This window comes from Leucopleurus acutus (genome assembly GCF_964270905.1).
Source record: "Leucopleurus acutus genome assembly, chromosome: 13".
Classification (NCBI taxonomy): Eukaryota; Metazoa; Chordata; class Mammalia; order Artiodactyla; family Delphinidae; genus Leucopleurus; species Leucopleurus acutus.
This window is the reverse complement of record NC_139155.1, coordinates 51,975,567-51,996,798: the sequence shown is the minus strand read 5'-3', so window position 1 is coordinate 51,996,798 and position 21,232 is coordinate 51,975,567. Positions and strand designations below refer to the sequence as shown.

The window sequence follows — 21,232 nt, the reverse complement described above, 5'->3', positions numbered from 1 at the left end:
CTGCTTCCCACTAGATTACTACGACTATGTAAATTCTGTGTACATAGCAAGGTCTAAGTTGGGAAGGTCCAATATTTTGGTTGTTTAGATGAAGTGGTGGTCATCATTTTTTGGTCAGTAATGTTAAATGACACAGATAGGGGTGAATGTGTGTCAGAAAGGAGGAGAATCAGTGAAAGATGGATGTGGGGCCAAGGGCAGTAGGCAGATGGGAGTCAGAGAACCAGAGCAAAGTTAAGAAATAGTTACACATGCAGAACTCAGATTAAGTGGAGAAGAGGAGGAAAAATTGGGGGAAATTATGAATAGGTTGTGGAGGACTTGTGGAGATCAGGCGAAAAGAATAGTCCAGAGCTCTGGGCTTCAGCCAGTGTGGGGGAATTCCAAGTCCTGGGAAAGGATGAGTTAGGTGGAATTCCTCGGATGTGGGTAAACAGAAAAATCCCCCTTAAGCTTTAGCTGTCTGGCTAATGTGGCTAGAATTTTATGAATATTAGAAATCTATCTTAGTCATTTGTTCTTTGATTTTTCTCTCCAAAGTAGTTTTTTTTTTTTTTTTGATGTGGACCATTTTTAAAGTCTTTGTTGAATTTGTTACAATATTGCTTCTATTTTTTGTTTCGGTTTTTTTTTGGTTTTTGGCCCCCAAGGCATGTGGGATCTTAGCTCCCTGACCAGGGATCAAACCCACACCCCCTGCATTGGAAGGCAGAGTCTTAACCACTGGACTGCTAGGGAAGTCCTCAAAGTAATTTAAAAAAAAAAAAAAGAAAGAAAATTGAAGTCTAGTCTGTTCTCCCTGACCTCAGAAGAAATGGAGTTTTTCTGTATCATTCTTTAGGACAGGTAGGGAGACTAAAGTGGAGCTAGACCAGTTTAGCTGGGGTCTTCAAAGATGTGAAAATGAGTAACCAAGAAAGTAGAGGACAGAGAAGTGTGTGTTAAATTCTTCTTTGCAGGAGTGTTTCCTTATAGAGGAGAAATACATTTGGATACAGAAGGAGCTGTTAGAGTCACTAGATGTATTTGTAGATGTTTACGCTTTTGCTGTAACCTCTTTTTTGCAGATTGAAGAATGTGTGGTATGTTCTGACAAGAAAGCAGCTGTTCTTTTTCAGCCTTGCGGACACATGTGTGCTTGTGAGAGTAAGTAGCCCATACAGAACTTCCTCAGAATTATTATAAAAGTAGAAAGTGAAGCAAATTATGTCTTTGAATTACTTTTTTAATAACTCATGAACAGAGGAGTTGGTGGGCCTCTAGAACCCTCCATCTTTTCTCTGCACAAGAGTGTCACCTCTTTCCCTCCTTAGTCCTAAGTGTTAGGGAAGACTCGATGTACTGCATTCTCCCAGCTCAGCTTTTTCTTTTCTTTTTTTTTGGAGTATAGTTGATTTACAGTGTTGTATTACTTTCTGCTGTACAGCAGAGTGGGTCAGTTACACACATATCCACTCTTTTTAGATTATTTTCCCATATAGGTTATTACGGAGTATTGGGTAGAGTTCCCTGTGCTATACAGTAGGTCCTTATTAGTTATCTGTTTTATATATAGTAGCGTGTAGATGTCAATCCCAGTCTCCCATTTATCCCTCTCCCCCTTCCTTCCTTCCTGGTAACCATAAGATTGTTTTCTACATTTGTAACTCGATTTCTATTTTGTAAATAAGTTCAGCAGTATCAGACAATACTTGTCCCTCTCTGTCTGACTTACTTCACTTAGTATGATGATCTCTAGGTTCATTCATGTTGTTGCATGGCATTCTTTCCTTCTTTTTTATGGCTGAGTAATATTCCGTGGTATATATGTACCACATCTTCTTTATCCATTCCTCTGTCAGTGGACATTTAGGTTGCTTCCGTGTCCTGGCTATTGTAAATAGTGCTGAAGTGAACATTGGGGTGCATGTATCTTTTCAAATTATGGTTTTCCCCAGGTATATGCCCAGGCATGGGATTGTGGATCATATGGTAGCTCTATTTTTAGTTTTTTAAGGAACCTTCATACTGTCCTCCATAGGAACTGTACCAATTTATATTCCCACCAACAGTGTAGGAGGGTCCAGCTTAGCTTTTTATTTCATTTGTTGTATGAGCACAAAATGACCACTTCTCACACGCAGGAGAAATTTATTTCCGAAAATGAGTGTTGATACATTTAGTCTAGCCTTTTTTCACATATGAAATTAACACATCTTCACCTTTATGTTGCCTCTCCTGTATACTTTCCCCCCGCTGAACCACCCACAGCAACCATTTGGGGCAATAATTTCTGGCCTTCTTAACCTTCCTTAACCTCTATGTCAAGAGAGCTTATAGAAATCTTCTTTGTGAGGATGATATTTAAGAGGAGTTTTAAACTTTGCTTTTATATATCTCCCTTATTCTTTTCAAGTTAATATACTTAGTATTAATATCCTCCTTTTTGCTTTTTACTTGTCAGTGAAGAATTTTAAATAAGTTTAACAATTTATACTTCACTTAAATGGACCCAAAGTAAAGCATGGTGTTTCAGTCAGTTAGGTGTTGGTTTTTCATGTAACATTTGACTAAAGTAACAAACTGTGTAATAGATTAATCTCATTGGCACAGATTTGGTTTAAGCATTGGTGTTTTGTTTGTTTGTTTTTTTCATTTTGATAGGCAGCTCGTCAACTAAGAAAGGATCAAGGTTTTCTACTGTAACATTCTGCTCCACGTAATTGTTTCTGTTTACCAAAGACTGGTATAATGGCTATTATCAGCTGTCAGAGGGCATGAAGAAAGAGAATTCTGTCTTAAGTAAAAAAGAGCTCAGGTTATGTAAATTTTCATAGCCCAGGAGTTAGCAAACATTTTCTGTAAAGGGTCAAATAAAACATATTTTTGGCTTTGTGGGCCACATGATTTCTGTAGTAACACCTCAACTCTTTCCAATTGCTTACGTCTTCCATTGTAGTGCAAAAACAACCACAGACAATATGTAAACAAATGGGCGGGACTGTTTTCCATTAAAACTTTATTTATAAAAACAAGTGACTGGTTGGGTTTGCTGACCCTGTCAGAGACCAAAGTGACTTGAAAGCTGGTTATAGTTAGTAGTTGGTAATACAGATTCTAGAACCTTAAAGTAATATTTTCCCCCAGGAGTTTCCCAACGTTTTTACATTATTTTTGCTTTAGAATGTAACAAAAGCAACAGCTAACTTTTATTGAGCTCTTAATTTGTACCAGGCATTTTAATCTTTTTCTGAGTGTTTCCTCTTTTATCTTTACAAGAAACCTAAGAAGTAGAGTTTTCTCCATTTTACAGACCATTGGTAAACATTTATTTGCTAGGGAAGATGAAATTGAGGTGGAAAATGTCCCTTTCTCAAGGAGTATACAGTACAGCAGGTGGTCCAGTCCCCACATCACAGTAATCAAAGGAAGGGGAAATTACATCCCTTTTGGAGAGATGGAAGAAAGATTTTATATAAACAATATAACAACCTAATTAATAGCTACAAGAATTTAAAATAATTGTGGTTACATATTATATACTCAGGCAATTAAATTAATTCTTTAAATTCAAGGAAAAAAACCTGCCCTCAGATTGAAGACAAACCCCAAACCAGGTATCTACTAACATTAGCTCCTGCCTAGTGCATCTTGCCTAGGCCAGCATCAGACCCATCTCTGTTTAGGCCTCGGCACAGGATCGGCCTTGACAGAGGATTGTTATTCTCCGTCTACCAGCATAAGTACTGTTGGGAGTATGTGACCCCCTTGTCCACATTGGTGGTTTTGTGTTTTGTTAAGCTTTACTGTCTTGTCATAAGACATCCTGCTACAGTTTTTGCTATTTTTCCTGTTTTTGAAATGACAAAGACACTTGGTATATAGGCTAAGATATGGAGTATACTTTTCATAATAAATGCTAATGGGAAAGAATGTTGAAACACTGTGTTATTTTATAATTGATAACTTTAGGTGTAGTATTAATAATCCATAACATCGAATTGTGCCTGGGTATTTCTTCTTGGAATGGGGAAGCATTCTACCGATATATAGGTATTAGAAAGATAGTCCATTATGATAAATTTTTGATATTTTCCTGACTGCTACATTAAAAAAGTAGTCACTAAGCAATTTCCTTGTTAGATTACATCAGTCTGATAGAAAGGAGAGAATTGTTCAACATATTTTAGGAATTTAAGAGATAAGCGATTTACAAAAGGAAGTATTTTTTTAAAAAGTATCATGTGAGCAGCCTTATAATTCTTGTTGTAGTAGTTAAATTTATGAAAGGTATCTCCCTCCTTTATTCTCAAGCCTTAAGATCTTGAAATATTTACGTTACATATTTTTAAAAAACTTAGAACCTCCTCCTCCTCACAATTTATTCCAATGTATTAGAAAATGTCATTAGTTTCATGATGATGGGCTCTGTATTCTAGAGGCTACCAATCAAAAATATACATTCTTAGGTTGATAACATTTTAAGAAGGTAGAATTGTGTATTGATATAACTTAGTGTTTATCTCAGTGTTAAATTTAAGTTATGAAAAATGAGCAGAGGAAGGCAACCCTGTTCATGTTCTCTTTTGTGAGAAGTGTCCTATTGCTGTTTCCAGACTGTGCTAGTCTGATGAAAAAGTGTGTGCAGTGTCGGGCAGTAGTTGAACGAAGAGTGCCCTTCATCATGTGTTGTGGAGGGAAAAGTTCAGAGGATGCCACTGATGATATCTGTAAGTGGATTTTCTTACTTCGCTTTCTTATTGGGACTTTCATAGACATGTCTTCTCATAGTACACTGTCTCCTTGTAAAACAGAAGGTATGTGACTTGAATCTACAAGGAACGGGTAGGGTTTTGCTCTTGTTACATTATTAGAAACCTGAAATTGTATTTTTCTAATTGTAATATGATTATGGACCTTTAAACATTAGTCTTTTAAGAAACCTCCATGTGTGTTATAAGGAGCATTGTAGTATTCTTGCTTAAAGAAAATCTGGCTATTTTTAAGATGAAATTTATTGTGTCTTAGGGTGGGAGGACATCATATTATAAATTATTTTCTCAATTTACACAAGTATTAACCTCATTATTTTATGAAATAGGTTTACCTCGTGTGTTTAAGTATTTTATGGAATAGTAATTCTTTGTGACAGAGTAACTGTAGATAAACTGAAGTGTAACCCAGTGAACAAGGGGAAAGATGAAAAGTAAATTATTTACCTTCAACCTTTTCAGTACAGTTGACCCTCGAACATCGCAGGTTTGAACTGCCAGGGTCCATTTAAACTTGGATTTTTTTTTTTTTTTTTTTTTTGGCCATATTGCACAGCTTGCGGGATGTCAGTTCCCCAACTAGGGGTTGAACCTGGGCCATGTCAGTGAAAGCCTGGAATCCTAACCACTGGGCCACCAGGGAACTCCCAAAACTTGGATATTTTTTAGTAGTACATACTACAGGACTACACGGTCCGTGTGTGGTTGGTTGAATCTGGGAATGTAGAGAAACCATGGATGTGGAGGGCAGACTATGTTATTTGTTGATTAACCCTTGCATTATTCAAGGGTCACCTGTAGTACAGCTGTATAAAAATATTTTTCATCTCTGCACTAGACATAAGCTGGATGGTTTCTTTGATTTCTTTGTTCTGTGTACAGATGAGGAAGAACATTAGCGTAGCTACTTAATGCCCAGAGCTTTTTTTCTTTATCACCGATAGGGCAGGATAAAAATCCTGGGGACAGATTAACTAGAGTAAAAGACCAAGAATCTAGAGAGTAGGAAAAGGGAAATAAAAAATTTCCTTCCATTTAGTAGAGCATGACCTTTCTTTCATGGAGTTCCTCATCTCAGATCAATAACAAAACAAGGAGAGCCTTGGAAAACCCAGAACTCTGTGTGTGGACTATTGTCTAGCTGAGTTAAATATAATTAGAAATTAATGTGTAAACCTATTTGTTTTCCAAAGATTATAAATGAAGGAGTATAACATGAATGTCACTGCTGTTTCTGTTGTCCACATGGGAAAATAAATTTTTTAAGAGGATGCTAATAATAGTCTTGTGTTTTTAATAAATAAAACTAATGATTTTAGAAATAAAGAATCATTCTTGCTTCAAAACAGTCAGTAACATTAAGATTCTTTATCTGTACTATATAGCAAGTGGGAATATTCCGGTGTTACAAAAGGATAAGGATAACACCAACGTCAATGCAGACGTGCAGAAGCTGCAGCAGCAGTTACAGGACATTAAAGAGCAGGTAACAGTGATTTCTTCATGGTGAACAGTGACTCGAAGAACGGCATTTCATCTTTTTCTGTAAAATTACTAGTGTTTTCTGTAGTAAGCGTGGTTCATATTAGTGTATCACTTGTAGTGTTTGAATATTTGCAATCAGCAAAGTCTGATGAGAAGATTTCATCAAGTACTTTACAAAATAGGAAACGCACCAGTGACCAACATGAAAAAATGCTACACCACACTGAGGTATCTTTTCCTACCTATCAGATTGAGGGGAAAAAAATGTTAGAAACTGTCAATATCAAGTGTTTAGGCAAAATACTTAGCAGCCATAACTCATACAATGCTGGTGGGAATATAAATTAGTAAAAACACCTTGGGAAAGTTTGTCACTGTCTCGTAAAACTAAATAGGATATTGTTTGGGGATGTAAACTAGGAAGAAAAAAATCACACAGATGGTGATTGAAATCAAGGGTAGTAGTTTTTTTTGGCTGAGATGGCTGGGAGGGGGCACGAGGGAAATTTCTAGAGTATTGATAGTTCCATTTCATGCTCTAAGTTGATTACTTGCATTTGATCGGTTTGTGAACATTTATTAAACTATACATTTATGATTTGTGCACATTTCTGTATAGATGTGATACTTCAGTAAAAAGGAGAAAAGGATGCGTGGCACACACACACACACACACACAGACAGACACACACAGACAGACACACACACACAGACAGACACACACAGACAGACACACACACACACACACACACACACACACACACACACACACACACACACACACACACACACACACACACACACACACACCCCTATAAAGAAAAGCAAGAGAAAGGTAAATAAATGCAGAATTCAGAATAGTGGTTATCAGTGAGGGGTGGAGGAGGATATATATTCATGTGTTAAGGTGGGTGGTGGTTATATTGTTCTTTATATCTTATACATACCAACAGAAGTACTCTTTCATATCTGCTTAATATTTAATAAAAGCAACAGTAAAATGAAGTTACCTAAAATTTTTAGGTATCTGGTAATAAAAAAGTCTTTTTTTCCCCCTTAGCTTACCATTTGACCCACCAGTTAAATCTGATTTGATTCAAAGGATTGAATCAAATGAAAAGATTGAGTAGCAAAGGGTGTTCTTTCTCTAGTTTGGCAGTCACATCAGTGTTGCCATGTTGTTAAGAGTCTCACTTTTGTCTTTTCTATCTGAAGTGTTTTCTTTCTTAAATAATCTTCATGGCCATATTTCATCACTAAAATATTTAAACAGTTAAAACTTATTTTCTGTGGAATGTTGGAATTTCTTTCAGGGACCCCTTCAAGGTTACCAAGAGAAAGCATCTGAATAAGTCTCTTTTAAAATTTTAAATCTCCAATCTTTCTATTACCCCAATGTCTCTTTAAAAGACAAAGATTAATTTTATGTGCTATTAAGCATATATTAATCCAAAGTAACTTAACCCAGACTGCACAGATGTGTTTACTTTTGGAAGTTATTAATTAACTACATAGACCTCTGGCAAGTTTAATGAAAAAGAAACTAATTTAATTTTAAAAAGCTGCTTTGCCTTTTTAAAATAAAAAGTTAACGATTTTTCTACAAATTTGCTTCTCAAAACTTCAAGGATAAATGTGAAAATTTACTTTGGAAGAATGGAGCTAGCAAGTTAGATTATGGTTCTTTTTTTCTGTTGTTTTCTTCACAATGATTTCTGGTATTGTCAGAGTTGGTTACCACATTTTCATATAGGCTTTAGGCCTGGTTTATTAATCTAGACACTTTAATTTAATTATTTCATTTCTATGTTATTTGGGAAAGGTCTAATTCAGCATGAAGTATTATGATATATTAAGGTAAAATATGTTTTTATAAATATAAAATGCAAAATATGCTTTGTAAGTAAATATGTGATTTTCTAGAAAACTTCACAGAAGTGTCCTCCTTAATTCTTCTAAGTTGATTAAGTTACATTTAACAATATATAACTAAGGTTAATTGTTTTTAACTAAAGGGGTCTACGTTGAAAGTATTACAGTGCAGCATCATTTTTAAAAGCAAGAGCTCTGGGGCCACACGGAACTGAGTTCACATTATAGCTTGCCCTGGGAAGTCTTTAACCCCACTAAGCCTCAGTTTCCTCTTTTTTGAAGTGGGAGTGATGTAGGCCTTGAAACTGGATCATATCCAGCATGGTGCTTGGTATGTGTGTGTTCTCAGCAACATCCCTTCACTGCTCCCCCCCCAACCCACACATTGTGTTATTTTCATGCGAGAACAGCATAGTACCTAGAGTTGGAGAATCTGAGTCAGACTGAATGGGGCTATTTTCATCCTTTTCCTATTAGATTTTGGCATTTGAATTTTTAATTTTATATACTATTTGTTTTATGTAATATTTATTTTAGATAGTACCTTTTATACTGACCTGACAGTACAACCAATATTTCTGTTTTATAAGGATGATATTTTAACTGTTTAAAAATTTTAAAGCAACAAAAGATGATTTGACTAAAACAATAAAAGAAAATTAATGATGTTACAGAGTTGTTACATTACACTTTTAAAATAGAAAATGTCTCAGCATTTATTACTTTATTTGTTATCTCACATTCCAGACAATGTGCCCTGTGTGTTTGGATCGTCTGAAGAATATGATTTTCCTTTGTGGCCATGGAACGTGCCAGCTCTGTGGAGACCGAATGAGTGAATGTCCTATTTGTCGAAAGGCTATTGAACGAAGGATTCTTTTGTATTAACTTAAAAACTCAGTGTGTTTTGTTAGCTAAAGTATTTGGTCATGAGATCTTAGTGAGCTAGTTGGAGGTTCTAATGAATTAATTTTTAATATCATAGTTTCTTTACTAGAGTGTTATTAGACTGTAAGTGTACCAGAACAACAACAAAAACTCTACAAAACAGTGTTTGAAGCTGTGTTTTTTGGTTTTTTCCTTTCAATCTGAAACATCAAATCCATGTAATTCATAGGTGATTTACCTTTGACTTCTAAGGGGGGAAAATCCTTTAAGGATCTCCTGTTATTTTTGTTTTTATTGCATTCTTATAGTTTATAAGTTTGTTAGACCTCAAAAGATATACTTCCTTATGATCAGCTGTCTTTCAGTTTATCATGATTTTACACAGTGAGCTGATAGAGGTACTCAGAAAAGTCATGCATCAAATGAAAGGGGGAAGTCAAACCATTATGTCATGTATGTTAAACGATAAAATTATAGTACAAGTATAGTACAAGTTCTGCATGGTTAAGGGAATACTGAAGAGAGGATTCTCTTTTTAAGATAACATAAAGTTATCAAGTGATTGTTTCTAAATTCTTAGAGTACATGGAAATATAGAATGAGAGAATATTAAGTTTGCATTTAACTTATTTTCTGGATTCAAAGGAAAATTGTTTAACTTGAATCAACTTGCCAGTTTCAAAATGACTGATAGACATGAAAAGGAAAAATAAGCAATCATAGTGGGGAACTGAAGGGGGTGGGGGGAGTCATCCAATAAAAGAGCACCTATTAACTGACTGTTAACGGTTGCCTTTCTTATATAATTTGTACACTGTTTTGTTCAGCCAGCTTTTAAAAAACTGTCTGTGGGAAGTGTGCCTCAGTTTCCCCAGTAGTTACTTATCCAGGCTTGATCTGACCAGTGAAATGATATTGCCCTGTTTGGGTCTCTGAGGTTCAGTTTAGCTTCTCTAACGTGCTGAGTAGCAGTGATCGAGAAGGGTAATGCACTGTCCAAAGGCAGCGGTCCTTTCTCCTCCGTGTCTGTTAATTCTGCCAGTGTTACTGATCCTACCTTCATCATAGGCCTCGCTTCCGTTCTCTCTCAGACAGTAGAGCTTACTATAAAGAACAGGGTCTCTCTTCATACCTAACGGTGGGGATGTTATTTCAACTGCCAGCAATATCCAAGACCTAGTAAATAACCAGTTGATAGATACTTACTTTAGAAAGAATGACTAGGACATTTACAGAAATATGTCTGATTACCTGTGGTTTTGTTTTGTTTACTCTAGAACATCTAATTATTTTTTCTCCTTAGAATGAGTAATCTTTCAGCGTCTAAAATGAATATACACATAAATAAGTGTTTTGGGGTTCACTACTGCTAGATTATAAATAAATATATATTTATAATTATATAAATAATCAGCTGTTTACAATAGTATCTACTATATACTGTGTATAAGTTAACTCCTAAGGATAGTTATCTTTTTTGTCAGTTTTTTCCCCCTTTGAACCTGGTTCTTATTTCAGTTTTCCTGCTGCAACAGCTAAATTTGAAAGTACGAATTCTCTAGCCCTCACAGCATTGTATTTCTGGCTAATTAATGGCTGCCGCCTCTGCAAGTCCTGGTGAGAACAATGGTGTGCTTTGCTGCCTGGCTCTATAGTCTCGGTAATTCCGTATCTGTGTTTAAGCTGAGTGGCTTATTTAGAACAGTAAAATTTTTACAAATTTTAAATTTGAAAATTTATATCATCTCTACTCAGTTATCTAATAATGAGCCACTGAGGCTGTTGATTAAGCCATATTTTGAAGTTATGAAAAGATAGAATATCTGTCTGATGATGTTCACATAAAGAGACAGACTGTTTTCTTTCAGATCTGAAAACAATGTAAGTCAGGGTTTTCTTTCTCTTCCATGCCAGAGGCTGCCCATCTCTTTTCCAGTAGATCAGCTTGTAAGGAGGGAACATCTAGCTGACTCACGCATAGCTTGGCCAAACAGAGAATTGTATGGTCAGGAGCTTTACTTCACTTAAATTCTTATTGTCTGTCTTCTGAGCTGCAGTGCTTAAACTTATATCCCTAAAAGGCAGTTTCATCTTCCAGACTAGTTTATTTCCTCCATACTAAAAATATAATAACTTATAAACTATTACAAAAGTCATAAAGTCACTATAATTATAGTGCTTCTTTGTTTGTACCACATTGAAATTTGTCTAGTGAAAAGAAAATGTTTCTCTATTCATGTTTTCAAGCACCTAAAAAATTATTTTAAACTTATTTTCAGTTTGTGAGAGAGAATAAGATTAAGAACTTAATTGTTTAATGACTTTGCTCTAACTCTGTGAAACTGCTACCTCAGCAGTACTTTCCCAATTAGGATGTTTCCTTGTCATTATCATCTCTTTACCTTGTGCCTCAAAAGAGCTTTTTCTTTTCCTAGATTCGTTTAAAAAAAAAAAAAAAAACTGACATGCATTCATTCAGAAACATATTTATTGGGCTTCAGGGGCAAGGTACACAACAATGAAAAAATTGTCAGCTTCTAAGCACATACAGAATTTATCATGCAGCCATTGTATATTTGAAGTATTCCCTTCAAAAAGAAGGGATCTAAAGACACTGATAACATTTCTTCCTAATGTTTTAGAAGACTTGTCATTAAGTAGTATTTGGATTCCCTCTCTGTACCCCCTCACTCCTACCACATTTTTTTTTCTTTTATTCTTCTAACGTCAGCTCTGTTACCCAAAACATAGATACAACTTACCAGATGGTGCTATTCTAATAGTTTTTCTTCACATAATTTAACATTCTTACTGTTTATACTATATACATATTTAATTTTATTGGGAGCAAGAAAGTTTTTCAAGAGAAGATCATTTTGTATTAGTATAGGAATATAATATTACACAAGTGTTTTAGTTTAGCTGGCCAAATTATGCTCGGTTATTTGTAATTTTAAACATTGCAGATTAACCATCTAGCTCCCGAGGCATAAAATTAATTGATAATGTTGAAAATAACTTTCTTAAATTTATATATTTGATGGCTTTAGCCTGTAAGAGCATTTTAGCATATTGCAATGCATGCTGCTTAAGATTTATCCAATTCAAATTTCAGAGCTTTCTAGGTCATTTTTACATGGTAGAAATAGACTGTCTAGTTATGTGTTTCCCAATTGCTGTTCTTTGTTTATTATGAGTTTTGGACCCTTTTGGACTAAGAAATATTTAACCTTACGAACTAGGACAGTTGGTGATGGAGTTGGATAGGGAGGATGGCAGGGGTTGCAGTAAGTAAGAAAGAAAAGTCAGTTTCTGAGTTTAGAGAAAAATGGGGATCATGTAGATTTTATCAAAGCAGTAAGTGTAGAGAGTATATTCAATTGAATGAAGGGTCTTTCAGGCAGTTTTTAGTGTAGTTTCATTGATAATTGCTTTGGAAATTGTAGACTTTAGAACAGCTTGCTTAAAAAAAGAAATCCGAAAGGAAAAGCATTTATCCACTTACCCTCTCAGAGTATCTAAAATATTTATAGGAATAATTTGTGTAAAAATTGAATTTCGGCATAGAAGTTTTTGCATTTTTAAAATTGTGGTTAAAAACACAAACCATAAAATTTACTCTCCTAACAAGTTTTAAGCATACAGTTGAGTAGTGTTAAGTATATTCACGTTGCTGTGAAACAGATCTCCAGAACTTTCTCATTTTGCAGAATTGAAACTCTGTACCCATTAAGCAACAACCCCCCTCTCCCTCCTCCAGTGGAATAGAATTTTGATTAAGTATAAGTCAAGAAACACCTGAATTATCTTAAGAGTTTGTTTGTGTTTGCAAGATCTAAAGTGATGGTAAATATCAAATCTGAGGGAGACAGAATTTCTCCCCTCCCTCCCAATTATCATCAGTTGTAATTGAGTAGGTTTTAAATATCTTTTAATTAGAAGGGTTTGTTATTTCATTTTGAGCCAGAGGGGAGAAACACATTTTAAACATTAGAATTAGGTTAGCTTTGAATTTGTACTAAATTGGGAAGGTAATAGATATTCGCAAATTTTGCATGCCTCTTTGTTGAAAATGTCAGTTTTCTTTAAGTCTACTTGTAACTGTTTCAAAATGTATTTTTCTCTCAAAAAGGCAACCTAATTTTATTTGCTTGAATATTATGATAGGAATGCTTACTGATATTACTTGATAATCATGTATAGCCTTGGAACTTTAACATATATATAAAACTATAACAGTATTAATTACAGTTGTACTTCTTCAAAACATTAAATTTGAAGAAAAACTATTTAATGCTGTCTCATGTATACATTGCTTTGCTGCAGTGAGGGGGAAAAGTTTTTAGATTGAGCCTCAATTTGCTGATAAATGGTTTGTAGTGGGTGCAACTAGAGTATAAAAATATTAACTAGTTAGTAGAACTGGTGAATTAAAATTGTAAGTTGCTACCTTGGAATTTTCTACCTCTTTTTCTGTCAGAGTATTAGTTTTCCAGCATTTATTCATATTTGTGACTAAGGAGGAGATGGAAACCTGAGGTTAAAATTGAGATTTTTATTTTGTTGAGGAAGCAGTAGGTACAAGAAAGGTGACTTGCCACATCAATTTGGTGCCTAAATCCATAACTACAAGTTACAATTGACACAAAATGTGTAAGAAAGATAATATTGCTGGATATTTTACTTTTCTTGTGCAGTCTGTCTGATTTTGTTTCATAAACATTACTTCTTTCCTCCAAAAAGCAAAATGGTCTTGTAATTTTCTATACAATAAACAAATGTGCCATTGTGTCTGAAATCTGTAATTTCAGGAAGCTATTGAAAGTTCTGACTCAGGGCTTTTTAACAATTTAAGCAATTGTTAGTTATATTTTGGAAAATCCATCTACATAATTCTTCAGTGCCTTGAAGGAATTATTAACTTGGCAACACTACTAAAACTTTATAGAAGGTGGTCTTTAGTGTGCGTTTATCATCATACACACGTTCATAAGTTGTACTTCTTAGCTCGTGTAATAGCGATCCTGCTTGTGTGCTGGTTGGGTAATTCTTTAAAGGAAGTTTTCTTAGATTTGCACTTGATCATTTGTTTTTTTTTTAAATGGATTATTTATGGCCATGACACTGTTAACAGGAAAGTACTTCTATGTTAAGTCATTATGCAAAGTCATGTATAAGTAGCACCTGGGAAGAGGAGCTAGAGTTCATAGTTTGCTATTTTAGTATAAAAGGAGAATCCGTTTGGAAAACAGATTGTCTTCACCTCAAATGAAAAGAAGACCTTTTGTTCAAGTGATTTGGTTTAAAAAAATTTTTTTTTCAAAGAAAATCGTGAATTGCATGACACTCTAAACGCTAGTCTTACTTAGACTGAGTCCACAAAATTGATTTTCTGTTCAATATGCTTGTGTCATTCTAAATATATTTAGCGATAGAAGGCGGTTTAATCGACTCAGCAGTGTTTTGTATTTTTTCCAGTGTTTTTTAGTTTTCACTTGATTAAAGTCTTGTTTGTGAATATAGTTTTTGTATGGCAAATGATTCTCGTTTATTAGCTTTTGCTTAAAAATGCTTAGCAAGAGCTAAGCTTTTAAAAATGAATGCAAACATTTACCATTAATAAAGCCTATGATGTATCATTATATAATGCTTTTCTCTGATCTTTTGAAACTATTCTTTATAGATGTATACGTGAATTTTGATTGTTATGGCATTTGAAAACAAATCTCAGTACATCAGATCTTTTATTATTGGGAAGGAGATTATCATGTCTTTGAGAAACAAGGAAATACATCTCCAACTCTATATAAGACATAGGAGCCCACATCTAGAAGGCTCTCGTTGCAGTTGTTTACATTTAAGGTACCTCTCTATCTATAGGGCCAAAGAAGGTTTTCCTATTTTAACACCTCACATTCTTTCAGGATTAAGAGATATTGTGAAAGTAGTCTGAATAGGGTACACTTGATAGAAAATAAATTGACTAGTCATGAAGGCTCAACTTCTATAAAAAGTTTATTATGCTTCACAACTCAGATGTAGATTTCATTTTCAAGAGGTACACATTTTAAAACAATGATTTACTTGGCTTTGTTAGCATTTTGTGACTAAATCAGTAATTGAAGGGTTTGGGGGTTATTTTCTTTTATAGGTTAATAGAAACACTTGTTTGTGAAGTTACTGAGAGGTTGTCTGGTTTTAGTTCAAAAGATTAAGTATGTGTAGCCTGGATATTTTAAGATGAAAACCATCTGAAACAGTTTTAAAATTGTTTATTTGAAAAAAAGCATGTGTATTCCAACTTGAAAATTGTGAATTTATTTTTGGATAACCTCTAATTAACTGTATTTGGGGGTTTATTTCTGTTGCTGTATAATTAGATATTTCATGGCAATATTTTTTATTAAATCAAAGCTGTATAGGTTTTTAAAATAAAGCCATTTTAGAAAATCTGCTTTCTATTTTTTTATCATTGATAGTTATTCATCCTTCACAGAAGTTAAAACTGTTAGTCTTATAGTGTAGCATTTCCCAGACTTAATTAATAATGAAAACTTTTAAATGGTGCATTGCAGAGCAGTAATAGGGGTTTATAAGACAGAATGAGTGCACGGATTAAAGTAGAACACCAAAAATGATCTCTCAGATAAATTAATTGCTAAAGAATGATCATTTGGCTAATAGTTTTTCTCTTTATAACAAAACTAATTGATAAATTTATTTTTATTTTAAGGACAAAAAGATGATAAACATGATATGAAAAGACAAGGCCTGAAACAGTGACCATCAGTCCCTGAGTTGATGACGCATCACTGCGACCTCTGGGCGGTGCTGCCTTTGCACTGATGCTCTAATCAGATGTCATACGTTATGCTTAAAATACCCCTTCATACCAGGTCCTCACATTCTTAGATACGGCAACTTTCTGAAAGGCAGATTTTCAATCAATATATAAATATTATTTCTCATATATTTAAGACTATTGACATCACTTCCTTTCTCTTTACTTCCACAGAACACCAATTTATATCTTGAGTGGAACATTGACATACAGTTTGGGAAAAGCTTTTATAGGTGAAGTTAACCCTGATTTAATACAAAAATAGAGAAACAATCTAATCAGAACGCCTTTGGCTGCTGACCATGGCCAACCCATACTGAAGAAAGACTGAAGTTCACAAAGATTATATGCCCTTAGTATATATGCAGTAGTACAGGAGTATTGTGTTAGTTTCCTATTGCTGCTGTGTCAAATTACTGTGAAGGTGGTGGCGTAACACAGTAAGGACTTTGGAGGTCAGAAGTTTGACGCGAGTCTCCCTGGGCTAAAATCAAGTTGCTGTCAGGGCTTTCTGGATGATCTTGGGAAACATCCACTTCCTTGCTCTTTCTGATTTCTGGAGGTGGCCCATTTTCCTTGGTCCCCTTTCATCTTCAATGCCAGCAATGGCCAGTTGAGTCTCACATTGCATCACCCTGACAATGCCTCTTCTGCCTCTTGAAATTTTCCACTTTTTAGGATCGTTGTTATACAGCATTGGGTCCATCTGGATAATCTAGTATAATCTCTTTATTTTAATTTTAGTTGATGAGCAACCTTAACCCACCTGCAACCTTGATTTCATTTTGCCATGTAACGTAACATCTTCATAGGTTCCAAGGTCATCTTTTGGGGGATGGGGTATTATTCTGCGCACCAAGGTGTAGATGGGAATTTGGGCCTGTATTTACTACATGTTGAGAAAAATGTTCTCAACAGTAGGTTTAAAGAACTGATAAGATCTCATTGAAAGGTTAACTTAAATCTGCCATGATTAACAGAATTGGTATACAGACAGTTCCCATATGAATATGGGATGAATCTCAAAGGAAATAATTTGCTCAAAATTCTGAATGTTTTCTAGAGGAAAGCATTAATGATAACCCTAGTTTATGGAAATGCTGATATGTTACATGCTGTTCCTTATTCATCTTCATATTCTGTATCAATGATCTCATCATTACTGTGGCTCAGTTACTATCGATGTTTGGAAGATTCCTGATTCCATATCCTAAAATTCTTATTTTCAACTTACTTTGGGCATATTTTAATAGATATCCAGGCATCTCAAACCTAATATGTCCCAACCTTAAATTGACTATGTGCAATACACTTGTGTTAATTAATAGTATTATCTTTATTATCCAGTTTCTTAGACTAAAAACTTCAGTCATATTTGACTACTTTTATCACATCTAATTATTTGTTGGATCCACTGCTTTTGTCAAGGACTCATCAACTCTTCATGGATAATTTCAGAAGCGTTCTACCTGGTGTCACTATGACAGCCCCTTCCCACTTCAATCTTGCCTATGTGGTACCTCAAGTTACTTTCCTTTAAAAAACAAGTTTGGACTTGCTGTTTCCAGTCTGGCATGTAAGGAGCTCTCAAGTTGACACCCGTGTCTTCACAACAAGAAAAAAACTGAACGAACAGTAAATTAACAGCTCCTTCTTTGATCCACCAGAGAATTGAGGTCACAGGACAAGCCACTGCTCCGAAAATGGTAGACAGGCCGATGCAGAGAATCACAGCTTCCTGAAGCAGAAAGCCAGGTGCCAAAACCACTGCTGGACCTGGTGTCAGGATGGGAAACCCTAAACTCTAATTGTTGAATTGCTGGAGGCTCAGTGTGGACAAACTTAAGAATTAAAATTCCAGGATGGTTCCCATACTTTTGTGAATTTTACCACCAGGAGGCCTATCAGATTTTCACAATGAGGATCAGAGAAAAAGCCTCTTGTGCTTCTGGTAGGGGGAGGGAGGAAGTAACCATACATCCAGAACATTCTGTCAGCCTTAACAAGGCCTGCCCTTAAGTGAAACTATTTGCCAAAGCCTAACTGACAAAATACCCAACTCCAAGCCACTCTGGGCTTCTACTTGGGGGAAGGCAGATAACCAACTCCAGCCCACTGTAACCTTCCTGGCTCACCTAAAGGGAAAAAAAAAAAAAATACTGAGAATCACTTGAGATGACAGCTTGGGGCAGAGGCTCACTGAAAGATTGAGACCTAATCATAGGACTGTCAAATGCATTCTACCCCCCACGCATCAAGAGGGCTCCTGTATAATAGCAGGACTACAATGGAAAGAGCAGCATATTTCAGACCTTATTTAATAAGTCTCTAGGGAAACCCAAAGACAATAATGGAGACAAAAGCAAGGACACCAGAAATTTTAGCCTCTGGTACAGCCACAGGAAACAGTAAACACAGCCTAACTCCTAGACAAGGGCTCTAATGGAAAAAGTAAATAGCACCCAAAAAGATAAGTAATGTAAGCAGGGAGATGCAAACTCTAAAAAAGGATCAAAAGTAAATGCTTAAAAAAATAATAAAAATAAATGCTAGAGATAAAAACACCAACAACGACCAAAAAAAAAAACCCACTGTGACAGAAATGAAGAATGCCTTTAATGGGCTTATCAGTAGCTTGGACATGGCTGAGGAAAGAATAATGAGCTTAAAGAGAGGTCAATAGAAACTTCCAAAACTGAAATGCAGAGAGCAAAAGAGAATGAAAAAATGGAACAGACTATCCAAGAACTGTGGGAAAATTTCAAAAGGTATAACATGTTTAGTGAGAATTCCAGGAGAAGAGAGAAAGGAACAGAAGAAATATTTGAAGCAATGATGACTGAGAATTCCCCCAAATTAGTGATGGTCACAAAACCACAGATGCAGGAAACTCACCAAGCGGGATAAATACCCAAAATAGACATACAGCCATATAATATCCAAACTGCAGGAAATCAAAGATGGAGAGAAAAGTCTTGAGAGCAGCCTGGGGAAGGAAGGGGAAACCTTACCTATAAAGGAGCAAATATATTACATTAGACTTCTCTTTAGACACCACTCAAGCGGAACAGAATGAAGTGTTGAAAGAAAAAAACCCATCAACCCAGAATTCTGTATCCAGTGAGATTATCCTTCCAAGTGAAGGAGAAACAAAGACTTTTTCAGAGAAATAAAAATGGAGGAAATTTGTTGCCAGTAGATTGGCCTTGTGAGAAGTGTTAAAGGAAGATTTTCAGAGAGAAGGAATAAGTGAAACAAATACAAAAGAAGAGAAATCATACACAGTATTCTCACAGACCACCATAGAATTAAGAAATCAATGATAACTGGAAAATCCCACAGTTCTTGGAGATTAAACAACACACTTCCAAATAACATGGCTTAAAGAAGTCTCAAGAGAAATTAAAAGATATTTTGAACTAAATGAAAATAGAAACACAACTTATCAAAATTTGTGGGATGCAGTGAAAGCAGCTCTCTCAGGGAAATTTTTTATAGCATTGAATGTATACATTAGAAAAGAAGATCTAAAATGATTAAGGTTCCATCTTAGGAAACTAGAAAAAGAAGAAAAAATTAAATCCAAGTTAACCAGGAGAAAATTAACAAAATTAGAGCAGAAATCAGTGATACTGAAAACAGAAAATCAAGGAAACCAAAGCTGCTTCTTTGAAAAGATAAATAAAATTGATAAAACTCTAGCCAGGTTATCTAAGACAAAGAGAAGACACAAATGACTAATATCACAAATGAAAAAGCTGCCATCATTACAGATCCCATGGACATTAAAAGGATAATTAACAACACTATGCCCACAAACTTGATAACTTAGATGAAATGGACTGATTTCTTGAAAAGCAGTCTACCAAAACTTACAGTCTACCAAAACTACAAAACAAGGAGAAATAGATAGTATGAATAGTTTCATATAAATTAAAGAAATCAAATCAATAACTAATAACCTTTCAAAACAGAAAGTAGTAGGCCCAGATGGATTCATTGGTGAATTAAAATGTTCAGGGGAGAAATTATACCAATCCTCTACAATCTGTTTCAGAAGATAGAAGCAGCCAACATTACCCTAATACAAAAACCAGAAAAAGCCATTACAAGAAAGAAAAACCATAAGCTGATATCTCTCATGAACATAGATGTAAAAATCTTCAACAGAACATTAGCAAGTAGGACCCAACAATGTGTAAAAACTGTACACCATGACCAAGTAGGATTTATTCCAGTTATGCAAGCCTGATACAACATTTGAAAAGTAATGTAATCCATCACATCAATATTGCTAAAGAAGAAAAAATTATATGACCATATCAATAGATTGATAAAAAGCATTTGACAAAATCCCAATTTATGATTTAAAAAAAACATTCATGATGAGGGAATTCCCTGGCAGTCCATTGGTTAGGACTCAGTGCTTTCATGCTTTAACAGCTGTGGCCCAGGTTTGATTCCTGGTCGGGGAACTAAGATCCCACATGCTGTGCGGCAGGACCAAAAAAAAAAAACAAACCAACCATCTAATTCAAATTCAGAACCACTGGCTGTTTATTTAGTCTTATCGATTTTATATCTACATCTTGCTTCAACCATTTAATAAGTGTATTTGCTTTATTGCACAATCACAGTGTTATCACCAACAATATGCTTTCTGAAAACAGTTAAAAAAATGTTTGCAGGTTTTTTTTTAACGTTAAAAGTATGTTTTCAACGTTTTTAAACGTTGAAGACCTTGTAGTAGCTTTCTCTGTGTAGTTATGCTACCAACTGGGTACACAAGTTTACTTTCACTTTTGGATATTAGGAATTGCCTTATTCATTAATTTATTTAATTTCATTTTAAATTATGTAAAATATGTACATTTTTCCAAAGTCAGTTTCACAAAGCAAGATATATTCAAAGAAATCTAGCTTCCATCCCTGTCCCATCCGCCATTCCCCTAGAAATAATATTATGGTTTATTTATCCTCCACTGTTTTAATTTTAATGCTAGAAAATACACACACGTATTTATTGGTACCCGCTTTTTTCACAGGCTCCGGACACGCAGGCTCAGTGGCCATGGCTCACGGGCCCAGCCGCTCCGCAGCATGTGGGATCTTCCCAGACCGGGGCACGAACTCGTGTCCCCTGCATTGGCAGGCGGACTCTCAACCACTGCACCACCAGGGAAGCCCCAGTCTCCCCAGTCTAATCCAGGGTCTGTTATCCTCCAGTCCTCTCTCCCCTGCTCTGGGAAGAAAGGGAAAGAGTGAGGAGACATTGTTCAGCCCCTCGTACCTTCTGCGGGGAAGAGCACACCCGCTTATGTCCTGCACCCCCTTCTCCCCATCTCATTACCTCCTGGGAATGCTGAGGGCTTCTTAGTCCAAAACATAAGGAACC

General features: G+C 35.4%; 1 protein-coding gene across 1 annotated transcript in view; it reads left to right on the top strand.

Annotated features, from left to right (window-relative positions):
- The window catches only part of MIB1 (MIB E3 ubiquitin protein ligase 1), a 115,683-nt gene extending 104,178 nt beyond the window's left edge, over positions 1–11,505 (top strand). Inside the window, exons 18-21 of the mRNA XM_082853110.1 lie at positions 1,068–1,146; positions 4,596–4,709; positions 6,137–6,237; positions 8,856–11,505. Of these exons, the coding sequence (XP_082709236.1) occupies positions 1,068–1,146; positions 4,596–4,709; positions 6,137–6,237; positions 8,856–8,996 (435 nt within the window). The 3' untranslated portion in view covers positions 8,997–11,505. The remainder of the gene's footprint in view (positions 1–1,067; positions 1,147–4,595; positions 4,710–6,136; positions 6,238–8,855) is intronic.
- Positions 11,506–21,232: the final 9,727 nt, after the last annotated feature.